General features: G+C 44.4%; 1 protein-coding gene across 3 annotated transcripts in view; it reads left to right on the top strand.

The window, feature by feature from the left end:
* Positions 1 to 15,531, top strand: part of ptprnb (protein tyrosine phosphatase receptor type Nb) — a 56,971-nt gene that overhangs the window by 39,414 nt on the left and 2,026 nt on the right. For all 3 annotated transcript variants that reach the window (XM_024799206.2, XM_004563287.5, XM_024799205.2), the window contains 8 exons: positions 40 to 336; positions 1,117 to 1,264; positions 2,969 to 3,042; positions 3,308 to 3,385; positions 3,492 to 3,611; positions 3,697 to 3,863; positions 14,004 to 14,057; positions 14,364 to 14,428. In XM_024799206.2, the coding sequence (XP_024654974.2) occupies positions 40 to 336; positions 1,117 to 1,264; positions 2,969 to 3,042; positions 3,308 to 3,385; positions 3,492 to 3,611; positions 3,697 to 3,863; positions 14,004 to 14,057; positions 14,364 to 14,428 (1,003 nt within the window). The remainder of the gene's footprint in view (positions 1 to 39; positions 337 to 1,116; positions 1,265 to 2,968; positions 3,043 to 3,307; positions 3,386 to 3,491; positions 3,612 to 3,696; positions 3,864 to 14,003; positions 14,058 to 14,363; positions 14,429 to 15,531) is intronic.

The raw sequence follows: 15,531 nt of genomic DNA, 5'->3' as shown, positions 1-15,531 counted from the left end.
GAGTGCAGTGTAACAGTGCATGCATAACTGGCTCACCAGGACCTGTGTCGCCAGCATATGGCCTCCAAAGGTGCCTTTGGACGCCTTGAAGCTGCCGCCCTAGGTGCTGTGGGAGGAGCAAGTGGAGGAGCAAGTGGAGGAAGTGGAGGAGGAGGTGGAGGAAGTGTTGCGGGAGGTGCAGTGGGAGGCGGAGGTACAGACTCGAGGGTGAGCAGCGTTTCATCCCAGTTCAGCGACGGCGCCCAGCCAAGCCCCAGCTCCCATAGCAGCACGCCCTCCTGGTGTGAGGAGCCAGCTCAGGCCAACATGGACATCTCTACTGGTCACATGATACTGGTTAGTACTCGATGACACGTAAGTGCTGTGAGGAAGTGAGGAAGCCAAATTTAATAGGTAAAACCTTAGAAAGGGATCAGTCAAAAGGTTCACAAGAAGATTTATGAAAAATTGAAAAATTAGATAAAGTCAAATTTACTTAAAGAGTATCTTTGCCTCACTGCTCATTTTGATGTTAAAAACATTTATAAACAGTCGCCAAATACTCATAACGACAGGACTTGTGTGTAAATATTTTGCTGGCTCTTCATTTTTTTGACGCCATTTGTCTCAGTTGTAGGATCACCAGGTAGCTACAGGATGAAGGATACTCTACGTTATTCTCTATTTTACTCTAAAATGGAAATTGATTTACAAAATTAACATTGTTATATTAAAGAAAACTTAAAATAACAGTTGAGCCCATAAACACATTAGACAAGTGTTGACTGAGGTCATTAATAACGTGAGAAGTAGGCTGATTTTCAAATAGATTTCTATACAGTCAGACTTCTTCAAGCGCACCCTGCTGGCCATTAGAAAGAATGCAGGTTTAAGGCTTTTATATACAGTGTACATACTGGCATTGGTAAGATTTTTCCCAGAGTTAAACTGCACATGAGTTTGGGCACATCTAAAGTGTTAGATGCTTACTCTAAAACTGGGATAAATTTAGTTTTAATTTGCTTTATTATTTTTAAAATCCTAAACTTTGGGTCAGTTTGTTAAAAGGTCTAGACAACACATACATGGTTCTTCATATAATGGAAAGATAGGACTGAATGTCCTATACTCCTAAAGGCTTACATGGAGGACCACTTAAGGAACAAGGACAGGCTGCTGAAGGAGTGGGAGGCTCTGTGTTCCTACCAGGCCGAACCCAGCGCTGTCTCCATGGCTCAGAGCGACACCAACGTGAAGAAGAATCGCTGTCCTGACTCGGTGCCCTGTGAGTTCCTCAGCAACTTCACTCCCATCAGCATTAAGTATCCTGTAAAAGTTGCTCTGTTAAAACACGGGGCAAAAAAGCTGTCTGAAACACCCTGAGAGTTTGAGGCTGCTTAATATTGAATTATATCAAGATTTTAAGTGTATCTGTGTTCTCCAAAAAGTTGATTCTGTTCATCTGGACGTAGTGTTTTGTGGGAGAAACGTTTCGTCACTCATCAAAGTGACTTCTTCAGTCTCAGCTGACTGCAGGTTTCCCCAATCGTATAAACAGTACATTTGCATAATGACTGAAACCAGCCCACTGAAGGAACAATGGGCTGGGAGGTCAGTTCCTTAATCTTAATTATGCAAATTCTCATGACCATTGATCAACAACCACTGACCAAAACCCACTAATCAAAGACCATTGATCAATGGCCATGAGTACCATTCACAGAGAGTTGCGGAATGGCCGCAATCACAGCATTGTAAGATGGCGAAAGATGTACCCTTAGGCCCCCTCCTCGATTCAGAGATGGTCTTTCCCTTTTCACATAAATGACCTCCTTGACTCCGCGCTCAAACCAGCGTTCCTCCCTGTCCAAGATGTGTACTTCCTCAACCTTGAAAGAGTGTCCACTGGCCTGTAGGTGTGAATAGACTGCAGAGTCCTGGCCTGACGAGGTAGCTCTTCTGTGTTGTGCCATCCGTTTCGCCAGAGGTTGTTTGGTTTCCCCGATGTATAAATCCTGGCAATCCTCCTGGCACTTAACAGCGTACACTATGTTACTCTGTGTTAGGGGACCCGATCCTTGGGGTGGAACAGTTTTTGGCGCAGCGTGTTTTGGGGTTTAAAAGCCACAGAGACCCGGTGTTTTGGTCAGTGATTGTTGGTCAATGGTCATGAGAATTTGCATAATTAAGATTAAGGAACTGACCTCCCAGCCCATTGTTCCTTCAGTGGGCTGGTTTCAGTCATTATGCAAATGTACTGTTTATAAGATTGGGGACACCTGCAGTCACTTTGATGAGTGACGAAACGTTTCTCCCACAAAATGCTACGTCCAGATGAACAGAATCAACTTTTTGGAGATTTACTTTCCTGGATGATTGAGAATGCATCAAGATGCATCTGTGTTGATTTCTGGTTTCTCATTCTAGGCTTGAATTAGTAATGGTTTTACTTTTTTTTTTTTTTTTTTTTAGCTTAGATTGTTTACTTATTTACTTAAACTAAAACTTCAAGGGAACAGGATAGCAAAGAGAAAGTCAGGAAAATCTATAAAAATTAGACAGGCATACTTGGAGACTAGGTATACAGAGCTGTAGCAAACACAAAGTAAAAAGAAGAAGAGTTTCAAGGATGTGGAGCAGATTAGGGTAATTAAGAAAGAAAGAGAAATGTGCTAACGAATGCATAGAACACATTGAAAAGATGAAAGAAGTATTTTGAGGAACTTATGAATGGAGAATATGAGGGAGCAGGGTAACTTTTTACAGGGAATTTTTAGTATAATTGCCCATCGAAAGGAAAATGCAGTTCAAAAAATTGACTACTCAAAGTGAAACAGTTAGAACATGCACAAAACTTCAATAAAATGTTGACAAATCTGAATTTTACCAGTTTATTCTGGCTATTGCAACCTGTCTGACCTCTGAAGTCACACACAAATTTAAGATAAATACGTTTTGAATACTTATTTCTGTGACTGTTGTCCTTTAGATGACCACGCAAGGGTGAAGCTGAAGGCAGAGATCAACCCTTCGCGGTCAGACTACATCAATGCCAGCACTATAGTAAGTCTGACCCTCCACTTTCACCTAAGCAAATCAAAATGTTGTCCTGTTAGAGAAAAATTAAGGCCTTCTGGCCAGCTTTGGTCTTGCAGACTATTATGGAATTGTCCAAATATCATTTGTAGATCAAAGACTCTCCCAATGGTCTGGTCCTGGTCAATGAAGCAAAAACAACAAAATAAGTCTCCCAGGAAAATGCAGTCCATCCAGTAGATGTGTCTGTCCACACTCTTGACCCCCCGTTCATTTCTGTCCTCTTCTACAGATCGAGCACGATCCCCGTATGCCGGCCTACATTGCCACCCAGGGCCCTCTGTCTCACACCATCTCTGACTTCTGGCAGGTCAGTTTAGCTGCTGATCAGAACAGTGTGCAGACATATGTGAATAATTTGTATCAGATCAGTTTTAAATGTGTATGTTAATCAGCACCTGTGTACTTTGTGTTAGATGGTGTGGGAGAATGGATGCACTGTGATCGTGATGATGACAGCTCTGGTGGAGGATGGAGAGAAACAGTGTGACCGCTACTGGCCTGATGAAGGCTCGTCCCTCTACCATATCTATGAGGTGATGAGTGCGTGAGAGGGTGTGAGTCTGTGTGCGTGTGCAGCAGCAGCAGGGGTGATTTTATTCTTATTCTGTGTTCGTCCAGGTGAACCTGGTGTCGGAGCACATCTGGTGTAACGACTTCCTGGTTCGAAGTTTCTACCTAAAGAACGTGCAGACGCAAGAGACCCGGACGCTCACTCAGTTTCACTTCCTCAGCTGGCCAGCTCAGGGCATCCCTACCTCCACACGCCCCCTGCTGGACTTCCGCAGGTACTGCAGTTAAATGCCAAACTGAGAGAGTTAAATCCCATTCAAACAAGGTTTGAATGGGAGGTGGATTGACTTTCTTATTTATGGTCTTGTGAAGAAGAAAGCTTTGAAAGGACACTGTATAGTTCTGTGAGAAACTAGTACACCCTGACTGCTTCCATTGGAATTAACAACATAAGTAGCAGTGAGGTGTCACTAATCAGATGCCCATGATTAACTGATCATTAGTGAGTGTAAGCACCTCTATAAAATCAGAAATTTTGGCAGTTTATCTGTAGCATTTAGTTGTGTGTTAACACAATGCAACAGTGTTCCCAGGTGTGGACGTCCCAGTAAATTCACCCCAAGGTCAATGCTGTGCAATGCTCAGAGAAACTGCAAAAAACCCAAGAACTACACCTTAGGCTCTACAGGCCTCAATTAGCATGTTAAAGTTCATGACACTACAATTAGAAAATGACTAAACAAGTATAGCTTGTTTGGAAAGATTGCCTAGAGAAAGCCTCTTTTATTTGAAAAGAACATGGCAGCGCAGTTTAGGTTTGCAAAGGGGAATCTGAACAAAGCACAACACTTCTGAAACAATGTCCCTTGGACAGACGAGACCAAAGTAGAGATGCTTGGCAATAACCAAAACCAGCACATCTGCACAAATACCACACAGTGGAGGAGGGGAGATGATTTGGACTTGTTTTGCAGCCACAGGAGCTGAGCAGCTTACAGTCATTGAGTCGACAATGAATTTCTGTCTATACCAAAGTATTCTAGAGTCAGCTCTGACAGATAAAGCTTGGCCCAAACTGGGTCATGCAGCAGGACAATGATACCAACTCAGCAGCAAATCTATAACAGAATGGCTGAAAAAGAATTAAGGTGATGCAATGGTCCAGATCTCAACCTGACTGCAATGCTCTGATGGGACCATAAGAGAGCTGTGCAGGAACCTCAATAAACCAAAGCAATGTTGTAAAGACGAGTGGGCCAGAATTCCTCCACAACAATGAGAATCCTGATAAAGTCATACAGAAAATAATTACTTGAAGGTATTGCTGCTGAAGGTGGTTCTACTAACTACTGAATCATGGGGTGTACTTAGATTTTAACAGGACTGCAGAGTCCTGTGAAAGCTTTCTTTTCATTCAACTGTAAATTAAAAGTGCTTTACATAACATAATTACATACTTTAAATTGCTTTTTATTGCCAGTGTCTGAAGAGATTAAAATAAACTTTAAAATTTGAGTTTCCTTGAGTCTCACATTGCCTCTAACAGCTTGTCGATTGATTTCTATGTGAAGTACTCCAACAGTCCAAAGGATGTGTTCCTGACCGACACTAGCTGATAATAGCTTAACGAATGTGAACTAACTATAGGCTACCTTCACTACATAGACTCAAAAACAAAGTCCACATAAGGGCCAAAAGCAGTGCTGCTGTAGAACCACTGAGAACATTAGCACGTACTTGATTAACTTATAACAAGGGCTCCACTAGCTATCATGTGTGGTTTGTCACCTAGGTGCCATGTTTTGTAAGAAGCAATTTGTCCATGACGATACATGAAGTCAATTTCTAAATTATGGTTATTATTTGATTTCAAAACACCAAGAACTCAAGGCTTCATAACAGTAATCCACTAACCGCTAGCTGATGTCATGTTGGTCAAAGTGCTAGTTGGCTAGCTTGCCAATTGACTTCACCAGCTTATCCATGATGATGACTTCTATATAATGTAAAACAGCAAGAGCTCACACAAGCAGCAAATCAAGCATGCATATCAAGTAATACTTGATGTGCATGCTTTGGAGGAGTCTAGAAAATAAGAAAAGATGACAAAATCTTCCTTCAAAAGAAGCACCCAGCTATCCTCCCTCTGACCCAGAAGGAACAAAGTCATGCAAACTAACAATAAGGTAACTTAAAGACGTTACCTGATAAATAAACACTATAGATTCCCCCATCTCAGTCTTTCAGCCATCCGCCTCACTCCCTCCTCTCCTCCCACCCTGTGCGATGGAGGTCAGCGGGCCCCTGGTTTAATTTTGAACACATCTGTCTGTGTCATTCTTGTGGTTTGCAGCTAGTAGTCTGGGTCCAGTTGCATAGTCACAAAAATGATCATTGACTGATGTGGCTGCAGCAGGAGGTCCATCGCAGAAAACCCACTTCTTATCTCTGTCTCTCTCTATCCATCTTCAACATTTATCTATTTCTTTCTTAACCTACAAAAGCTTGTATTTAAAAAATATCTGTCTATAAAACATTTTTAAACACATGAAAAAGGACAACATTTTTGTTTGTACAGTGATAGGTAAATTATGGCTATGCACAGATTCCTAATTTGTGGTTAGGTCAGAGTTCTAAATTATCATCCAGTGCTAAGTAACTTAATTAGCAAGAAGCAAAATAATGAAATACAAAAAAAAAAAAAACCCTCCCAAAATTGATGCACAAACCTCCTGGAAATCCTTTGCCAAACAGCAAACTCGATTATTTGTGAGATATTAGAATTAAAATAAGTATGGCCCATGAACCAGCTCATTCAAAACACCTGTGCTGCTAACTCCAGTATTCAGATAATAATGTGGTCCTGTATTCTCCAAATCCTGTTTTTACCTTATAAAGTGCAGAGCTTAATAATACAATTGTTACGGGCCCCAGGAATGGTGCCACAATAACAAAGAAGAAATCCCTGCAAACACAGGTAAAGTTCAGGATCAATGAAGACAGTGCACTCGGTTTGCCTCTCAGATTGCATCTGACTCGTGGGCGGAAGTCCATCCCCCTAAAGCAACCGGGTTGCACCTGTCTTGGAATAATAGTTCCGCCTGGGGTGTTGCTCCATTTCTTTGTACCTTCTATACAGTTTATGTGACAAAATAATGCACTGGTTAGGTTGGTCATGTTGTCAAAGTCATTTTGGATATTAATAGCCACAGAAAATAACTGATAAACAAATTAAATAAATTAAATTAAATGATTAACACAAAAGTGGCCATGCATTTTGGGTGTGCCACACACTCCCCTACAAACCAAAAGTGGCTCCCGACACTTGCAATTAACAGTGTAAACTTCCATTAACTCTGAATCAAACTTTAACTCTTCACTCAATATACTCACAAATTACAAATACATATGGGTGTGCAATGATTTTCTACATTTTCTGAATACCCAACACTATATGTACCCAAGGTCCTATGCCCGTCTTAAACTCAGCAGCAGATCGGGTAAGTGACAGCGGAGTGTACACCAGGCATAATATGGATGGGTTGGACTGAATGCCAGTACGATTGTGGACACTGGTGCATATAGAACACTGGCTGTACACCCACAGAACTAACAGCAAGACGTGGCTGATACGTTGGCTGGCCAAGGGAAGAATAGGTCAGTATCTGGCCAGGTCTCCTCTGCCTTGTAGATCTCCTTAGTACGGGCTGAGGTTCAGGTTGAGACCCTTGAGTGTTTTCACTGGAGTCATTGGTCTGGGGCGCCAGCTGCTCTTCGCCAAACTCTGGTTCCTCCACAGGGGGCGAAATGTCATTCTCTCTCTCCTGCTCCATCTCTCCTACACTCACTCGGTCAAACTCTGATCCCATAGGAACATCGCCACCCTGCATGTCACCAGGTGTCTCAGGACTAACCAATGACCCGCTCACTGGGACCTGATTAGGAATGTCCCGATTGGTCCTTAATGATTCTCTGGGTACCCGCAGCCAGTAACAAGGTGCCTCCTCATCTGTTTCAGATCCACTTACATCACCAGCCTCTATTTGGTCGACCGTTTCACGTGGCTGATTTGACTTTCCTTTTGCCCTTGGCGGTCTATCAGGCATGCGATCATCTGTAATGTCTGCTGGTAGATCATTAACTTGAAGCAACAAATTTCTGTGGAGGGTGCGAGTATGGTGACCTCTGTTTTCAGGGCTGACCTTATAAACTGGGTTGTCACCAACCTGCTCTCTGACAATGTAGATAGTTTTCTCCCAATAGGGTTTCAGTTTGCATGGACCTCCCCTTTCTGCAACGTTGCGAACAAGAACCCTGTCACCTGGTTGTAGGGTTACACCCCTGTTCCGTTTGTCATAATAGTGCCTTTGGCACTCGAATGTTGGCTGTTCGTGCTGGCTATCTTGTACGCTTCGATCATTTTCTCCTTCCATCGTTTTGCATATCCACTTGGAGTGTGCAGCTACCAACCCAAAGAGGAGATCGACGGGGAGACGTGGATGGCGACCATAAAGGAGGTAATATGGAGAAAACCCAGTGGACTCATGTTTGGTGCAGTTGTATGCGTGCACAACGTGAGACAGGTGATCTTTCCAGTTCTCTCTCTCTTTCTCGCCCAACGTCCTGAGCATTTGTAGCAGAGTCCGATTGAACCTCTCTGCAGGGTTGCCCTGTGGGTGGTATGGGGAAGTCCTAGAATGGTTTACACCGGCCAGTTGCCTGAGAGTCCTAAACAACTCATTCTCAAACTCCCGGCCCTGATCATGGTGAAGCTTAGCTGGATAGCCAAACCGTAGGATGAAGTCACCGAAGATTCGCTCCGCAGCTGTCTTTCCAGCCTTGTTTTTAGTGGGGTATGCTTGTGTGAATCTGGTGAAGTGGTCGGCTACAACCAGTATGTATTCGTACCCACCCCGGCTGGTCTCAAGGTGCAGAAAGTCAATGCATACGAGCTCTAGGGGCGAGCTCGATGTAAGGCTCCCCATAGGTGCCCTGTCAGGTAAGGCTGGCTTTTTTTGCTTAATGCAACGACATCGTCTGGTGATATATTCCTCAACCTCTCTCTTCATAAAGGGCCAATAAAAGCGATCTCTTACTAGGCTAAGGACTCTTTCCACACCAACATGTCCCATGTTGTCATGGAGGTGTGAGAGGACAGTTTGTTTGTAGATGGCAGGCAGGACTAACTGCTTTCGGCTGGGAGTCTTCCTATAGAGTAAGCCATTTTCCACCTGCAGCCTACTCCATTCTCGTGACAATTTCCTTGTGGACTTGTCCAATGTTCTACGAACCTCATCAGTTAGATCTCTGTTATTCTCCTTTAACTCTAACATTTTGCTGATAACAGGATCTTTCCGCTGCTCATCTGAGAGCTCTTTGCAGCTGATGACTGGAAATGTTCCAGTGTCTGCATGTGTCTGGTGTTGTGATGTTATGTTGAGGGCTGCCACCCATGCTACATCCCCTTTTTCTGCAGTCCTAGTTCCCTCCCAGGTGGCACACACTGCCTCTTCTGGTAGTCTTTCTGAGCACTGATCCATAAAAACACTGATATCAAGTGGACAGCGTGAAAGCGTGTCTGCATCAATGTTCTGTTTGCCTGGCCGATACCTGATTTCAAAATGGAAATCGGCAAGCTGCCCCACCCAGCGATGACCCACAGCATTGAGCTTGGCTGTGCTCATAATGTAGGTCAGGGGGTTGTTGTCCGTGAAGACCGTGAAATGGGGCGCATAGTACAGGTAGTCGACAAATTTTTCACATACTGCCCATTTCAAGGCCAGAAACTCCAGTTTCCCACTATGGAGGTGGTAATTCTGTTCTGCTGGGGTCAGTGTGCGTGACCCATAACCTATCACCCTCATCTTATCATCTTGTTTCTGGTACAGGACCGCCCCCAGGCCCTGTTGGGACGCGTCTGTGTGCAGTATGAAAGGGTGATCAAAGTCTGGGTAGGCTAGCACTGGTGGGCTTGTTAGAATGTCTATGAGATGCTCAAGAATCTGTTGGTGTTGGCTGCCCCACTCTACTGGAGTCCGTGAAGATAACTGCGGCCCCTTCCCCTTTTCTCTTACAAGGTTAGTTAGAGGTGGGCTGGGGTTTGTCTTGAGCAATTCATAAAGCGGTCTGGCTATGCGGGAGAAGTCCTGCACATAAGCCCGGTAGTAGCTCAGAAAACCCAGTAGCTGCCTGACATCACCGACTGTTTGAGGGGCTTTTTGCTTTAGCGCCTGTACTGCCTCTAGGTCCTTTGGGTCTATCCTCACTCCATCTGCCGACACCAGGCGGCCTACATACCTGACCTCTTTGCGGAGTAGCTCACATTTCTCAGGGCGGAGCTTAACTCCATGGCGTTGCAGAGCTTGAAGTACACGCCGCAAGACCTCAACATGTTCCTCAAAGGACCTGGAGAAACATAGCACATCATCCAGATAAGGGATGCAACACTCATCCCTGAGTGTGTCCAACATTTCCTCCATGCTTCTTTGGAAGGCTGCTGGTGCATTAGAAAGGCCAAACGGGATCCTGACCCACTCATATAAGCCCCATGGGGTGGTGAATGCAGTCAGGTGCCTGGACCCCTCCGCGATAAAGCCTTGGTGGTAAGCCTTGCCCTGATCTAGGATGGAAAACCACCTGTAGCCTCCGAGTGAGTCAATCAGGTCCTGTATGCGGGGGAGGGGGTGCCGATCTGGCACAGTCTTTTTGTTGAGAAGCCGGTAATCAATGCACAGGCGCAATGATCCGTCTTTCTTTCTCACACAAACAATAGGGGCAGCATATGGCGAGTGTGATTTTACAATCCACCCCTTCACAAGCAGCTCCTGTATATATTCTTTAACCTCCCTGTACAATGGCTTTGGGACTGACGCATAAGCCTTTTGGACTGGGGTGTCATCTTTGAGTCTAACTGACATTTGGAGAGAGGGTATACATCCAATGTCACTGCCGTCCCGTGCAAAAGCAGCTGATTCCTCATTCAACATTTTCTCGACTATTCTCTGCTGTTCTGAACTAAGGTGACTGAGGTCAACCGGTGGTCGCCACAGGTCAGCAGGGGGAGTACCAGGAGAGGCCACATTAACTTCAGCCTTCAATACACAAGCTTGTGTTGGACCCCCATCTCCAACGTCCTGTTCGCCTGGCTCCAGAACTTTGGCAACATGTTGGATGGAGCCAAGTTGGGACCTCTTTGGCAGAGTGATTACTTGGTTTGTGTGGTTGGAAATTGGCACTCTAACAAATGGTTGTTTGGTGTTACTGATTTCCAACAATCCTTCCCCCACACTCAGCTGCTCTAGCGTGGCACTATCCTCTAGTGGCTCATACAGGACAACAGGGTTGGAAATGTCAAAGGTAGATGGTACTTTACATCGCACATTTACCGTTTTACCAGGTGGAACATAAACATTTTCCTTCCCTACCCTAATGGTGGTTATACTGTGGTTTGACTCTTTCTGCAGATTGATAAAGTTGACCATGGCTCTTGCCTGTTCTTCCTCCACTCCTAGGGCTTTGCGGAGAAGGCTGAGGATCATAGTGTGTGCATCTGCATCACACTTATGACTATTAATCATCCCTTGGAGGACATTGGCTCCCAGTAGTGGCTGGGGGAGGGGGAGCTGGCTGATTAGGAAGGGTACTTCCATTGTAAGGTTGGGATCGGTGTTCCCCGGGAGATTAACTGTTAGCTCCACCCACCCATCATATGGGATTGGCTGTCCATTTGCTGCACACAGGTCAAGGCTTTCCCCAGGATCAAGAAGTTCTTGTAAGGGCCTCACTGCATATTGGGGAATGAACGTCTCCTTCCAGGATCTATCAATGATGCTCACTTGTGAGCCAGTATCAAATAGTACTGTCACAGCATAGCCGTTGACAAAACAATTTAGTAGGCTCCTTTTACCAATCAATGGCACTGTTCGGGCTGTACTGTCAGTAACTGCTTGGCTTTTCGGTGGGGAGGGCTGGCTTTCTTTGCAGCGTTTTTTTCCCTTTCCCTTCAGACGTCTCAGTTTGCTAGTGGGCATTACTGAGTGGGACTGGGGATTTGGGATGGTCTCTGTCTGTCCCTCAACAGAGACCGGCTCCCGTTTCCCGGCTGGTTGGTTTGTTTTAAACAGCCAATTGCCCTATGCCCGGCATCCCCACACACAAAGCAGTGATTACAGTTTTCTGAGCCTTGCTGCATACATTTGGTGCAGCTGGGTATTTTACCTCTCCTTGCAGCTGAAGGTTGACTTGGTGGAGGAGTGAGTGCCTGGTTAACAAGAGGTTGGGTGCCATGGAATTGGTCCTGGCCTGGCGTTTGGAAAGGTGCAGTCTTTGATTGGGTTGTATGAATAGCTGCCGCTTGTTGGCCCATTAAAGTCGCAACCATGTTAGTCAAAGCCTCTACTTGTGCACTAAGCTGTTGGATCGCATCATTATCCCCACTGTTTGCACTCACATCTCCTCCTTCCACCTGGACACTATGTGTATGTGTTGTTTTTTGACGGGGGGCATGACCTAACCTACGCTGGTGTTCATTTTCATCGCTAATCATCTTCATAACCTGTCTGAGAATCTCCTCATCAGTGACGTTGCTGTTTGAAAGGAGTGGCCTTAGTTGCTGTCTGATGTCAGTATGTTTTGTGCCCAGGCCTTGGTAGATACTGTGAAGAAAGACTTCCTGAATAGTTTTGGGTTCATAACGAATGTCTGTACTGACCTGTTTTGATTGGAACAGGATCTTCTGTTTGAGTCCAATCATGCGGTACAAGAACTGTTGTGGGGTTTCTTGTTCACTCTGTCTTGCACACATAAGCTCTTGGAACAATTCAGTGCTGGCCTTTTCACCCAGGTGTGATCTGAGAAAGCCCTTGAGTTCATTCACAGTGATTTCATCTTTGTTGATGAGCATATCCTTGAAGACACCTGGCTTTACAATTCTCAGTACACCCCGGATAACCTCAGTCTCTGTGAAACCCTCTCTAATGCCTTCATCTATCTGTTTACACATGCTGCTATAAGTTATGTCAGCATTGTGGTCCCCAATCTGGCCACCATGTACCTTAAATTCCCTCCGTTGGAGGTAAGAGAGGTCCTTTAAGGAAACCATTCTCTCAGTGGTTACATGTGATGAGGGGTGAGGTATTGCTGCATGTGTTACTGGGTCACCTATACTGTGTGCCCCACTAGGATGTGTGTTACTTGCATTTCTAAAATGCTGTGGCTCTCCACCCCGCTCATCATTTATGATTCTAGGCTGGGTTGGACTCAGATTGGTGGTGCGAGCCTGTGCACCAAAGTCAGTCTGCTGTGATGTTGTAGGCTCTCTGGGGATGAGAAGTAAGGGGGTGGTATGCTGTTGAGTGTTAGTAACTGGTGGTAACTGGCCTAAGGTAGCATGTGTCACTGTAGTGTGCTCGACTGTCTTAGCACTAACAACTGGTGACTCCAGTGGCTGCGCCACCCCATTAGCAGTGTTCAATAGGCCACGATTTTCAACCATACTGCATACAAGATCATTTAGCACCAGCAACTGACTCATTCCCTCATCCTCAGAATTTAACAAAGCATCTGACTGCATATAGTTGATAATGCAATCCACACAACCTTCTTCATCAGTGGACTCTAATTCACTACTCTGGCTGTCTGTGACCAGGTCCCTTGCGAGCTGATAGGCTTCTGCACCTGAAAGCTTATACAAGTTCTTTTTGATGCTCCAAACCAGCTCCTTGCGCGCTGCTGCCATGATGAGCTTCGACTAATGAGACACAGAGGTGCAGTTCCGTTGGTGGAGTGAAGACCCTCGTACAGATCTTGACTTCTCTTTGTGGACACCCACCAGCTGTCGTCTCGGCTACAGCGATGCCATCTCACGTTGACTTTCTGGTTCTAGTATCTCTGGACCCTCTTCCTTAGAAGACTCAACAGGAAGTGGATCCCGGACGAGCCCCCACAATTTGTTACGGGCCCCAGGAATGGTGCCACAATAACAAAGAAGAAATCCCTGCAAACACAGGTAAAGTTCAGGAGCAATGAAGACAGTGCACTCGGTTTGCCTCTCAGATTGCATCTGACTCGTGGGCGGAAGTCCATCCCCCTAAAGCAACCGGGTTGCACCTGTCTTGGAATAATAGTTCCGCCTGGGGTGTTGCTCCATTTCTTTGTACCTTCTATACAGTTTATGTGACAAAATAATGCACTGGTTAGGTTGGTCATGTTGTCAAAGTCATTTTGGATATTAATAGCCACAGAAAATAACTGATAAACAAATTAAATAAATTAAATTAAATGATTAACACAGAAGTGGCCATGCATTTTGGGTGTGCCACACAATCATAACCACCTGCACCCCATGTACCAAAGGCCATTTGCTACATCCTATTAACCTTTCCTTCCCCACTTCCCTATATGATCTCTCTCCTCAGGAAGGTGAATAAGTGCTACAGAGGACGATCCTGCCCCATCATCGTGCACTGCAGGTACTACACAAATGCCAAGATATGTAAATATTTGCTAAAATCTGCCCCTGAATACCACAAACGGTGTGACATATGTATACACTTGACCAACTTTCATGGAACTTCTGTAGTATAAACAATTAGTTTTAGTACTTTTTAAAGAGTTTATTATCATCTGTAGTTAGTCTTTAATTAAGTAGACAGTAGTCAGTAAGCTAGAATGGTGCTAGTTTGATGTTTTGTTTGATGTTATCTGAGTAAATTGAAGAAATTCTCATATTTATTTTGTGGTGTCTAATATTTACCTTTGTTCTTCTTTGCTTACAGTGATGGTACAGGACGGACCGGGACTTACATACTGATTGATATGGTTCTGAATCGCATGGCTAAAGGTAAACACTTATATTTATGACTGCACGTGGGTTTTTGTTCCATGAGAATGTAGTGTGTAACACGTCCAGGCAGTTATTTTAAAGCCCTGATCTATACAAATGGAGAGAGAGCTGTTTATGTCAATGACCACTACAACATAAAAACTGCATTTGCAGAATTACCAATCAAATGTGATAAAACTGCTGCAAAGGTTTGGTGATCTAGTCTAAAAAAATTTCCTATGGCTCTCTGCATAGTCATTGTCTGTAAGCAGTAAATCTTTTTCATTGATGTTACAAAATTTTCCCATAGATTTTCTAAAGCTACAGTCATGAAGTGCTAGACACTGGTTGCTGGAATAAAACACTCCTTGCATTTGCTTTGCAGGGATCACTAGTAGACTGTAGCAGTCCCCTGTAGTTTGTTAAAGTCTTTTTTACAAAAGAATAAGTGAGACACAAACTGGAAACATGTTTGTTTGCCTTTAAAGTAGTCGTGCCTTATCACTGGAGTTAAAACGTGTGAAAAGGCAAAACTTTCACTTTGCCCCCCAGCAGTCTGCTTATAATTAAATCAGTCTCAAAGAGGGTTGTGTTGCAGAGTGATTTCACCTGGCAACTGCCTCCAACAACCACTCTCCAGCTAGAAAGGGAATATACATTTTCCCCTACCAACCAGTGTTTTTCAGGGAGTCATAAATTGATCTCTAGGCCTGTGCAACTGGGGCCTAACTGAGGTAAGTGACCCAAAGAAAGATGATTCCTTTGTTATCTCCTTGAGCAGAGTATACACTGACCATCCTTTTTGAAAGAAAAGGAAATTAAGCCGTTCCACGAGTGTAGACAAACGAATGCAAACCAAATTAGCGCAAAACTTAAACTCCCCTTGATCATTTTTAATACAGTTCATAATCTCTAATTGGAGAACTCTGTCTTTTACTGGGTTGTCCACATTTATAGTCTAAGAACTCTTGGGCTCCCCTATCTGGAACACTTATATATAAGCCATCTATGTCCACTGTGAATGACCATCTTTGAACAGAGAGCGGGGCTTTACGACACCAACTGTCTGCTATCTAAAATTCAGTTATGAGATCCCTTCCCAGACGCCTTAACGCCCACTC

This window comes from Maylandia zebra, linkage group LG23 (genome assembly GCF_041146795.1).
Source record: "Maylandia zebra isolate NMK-2024a linkage group LG23, Mzebra_GT3a, whole genome shotgun sequence".
In the NCBI taxonomy this organism is placed as follows: Eukaryota; Metazoa; Chordata; class Actinopteri; order Cichliformes; family Cichlidae; genus Maylandia; species Maylandia zebra.
This window is presented reverse-complemented; position numbering and strand designations above follow the sequence as displayed.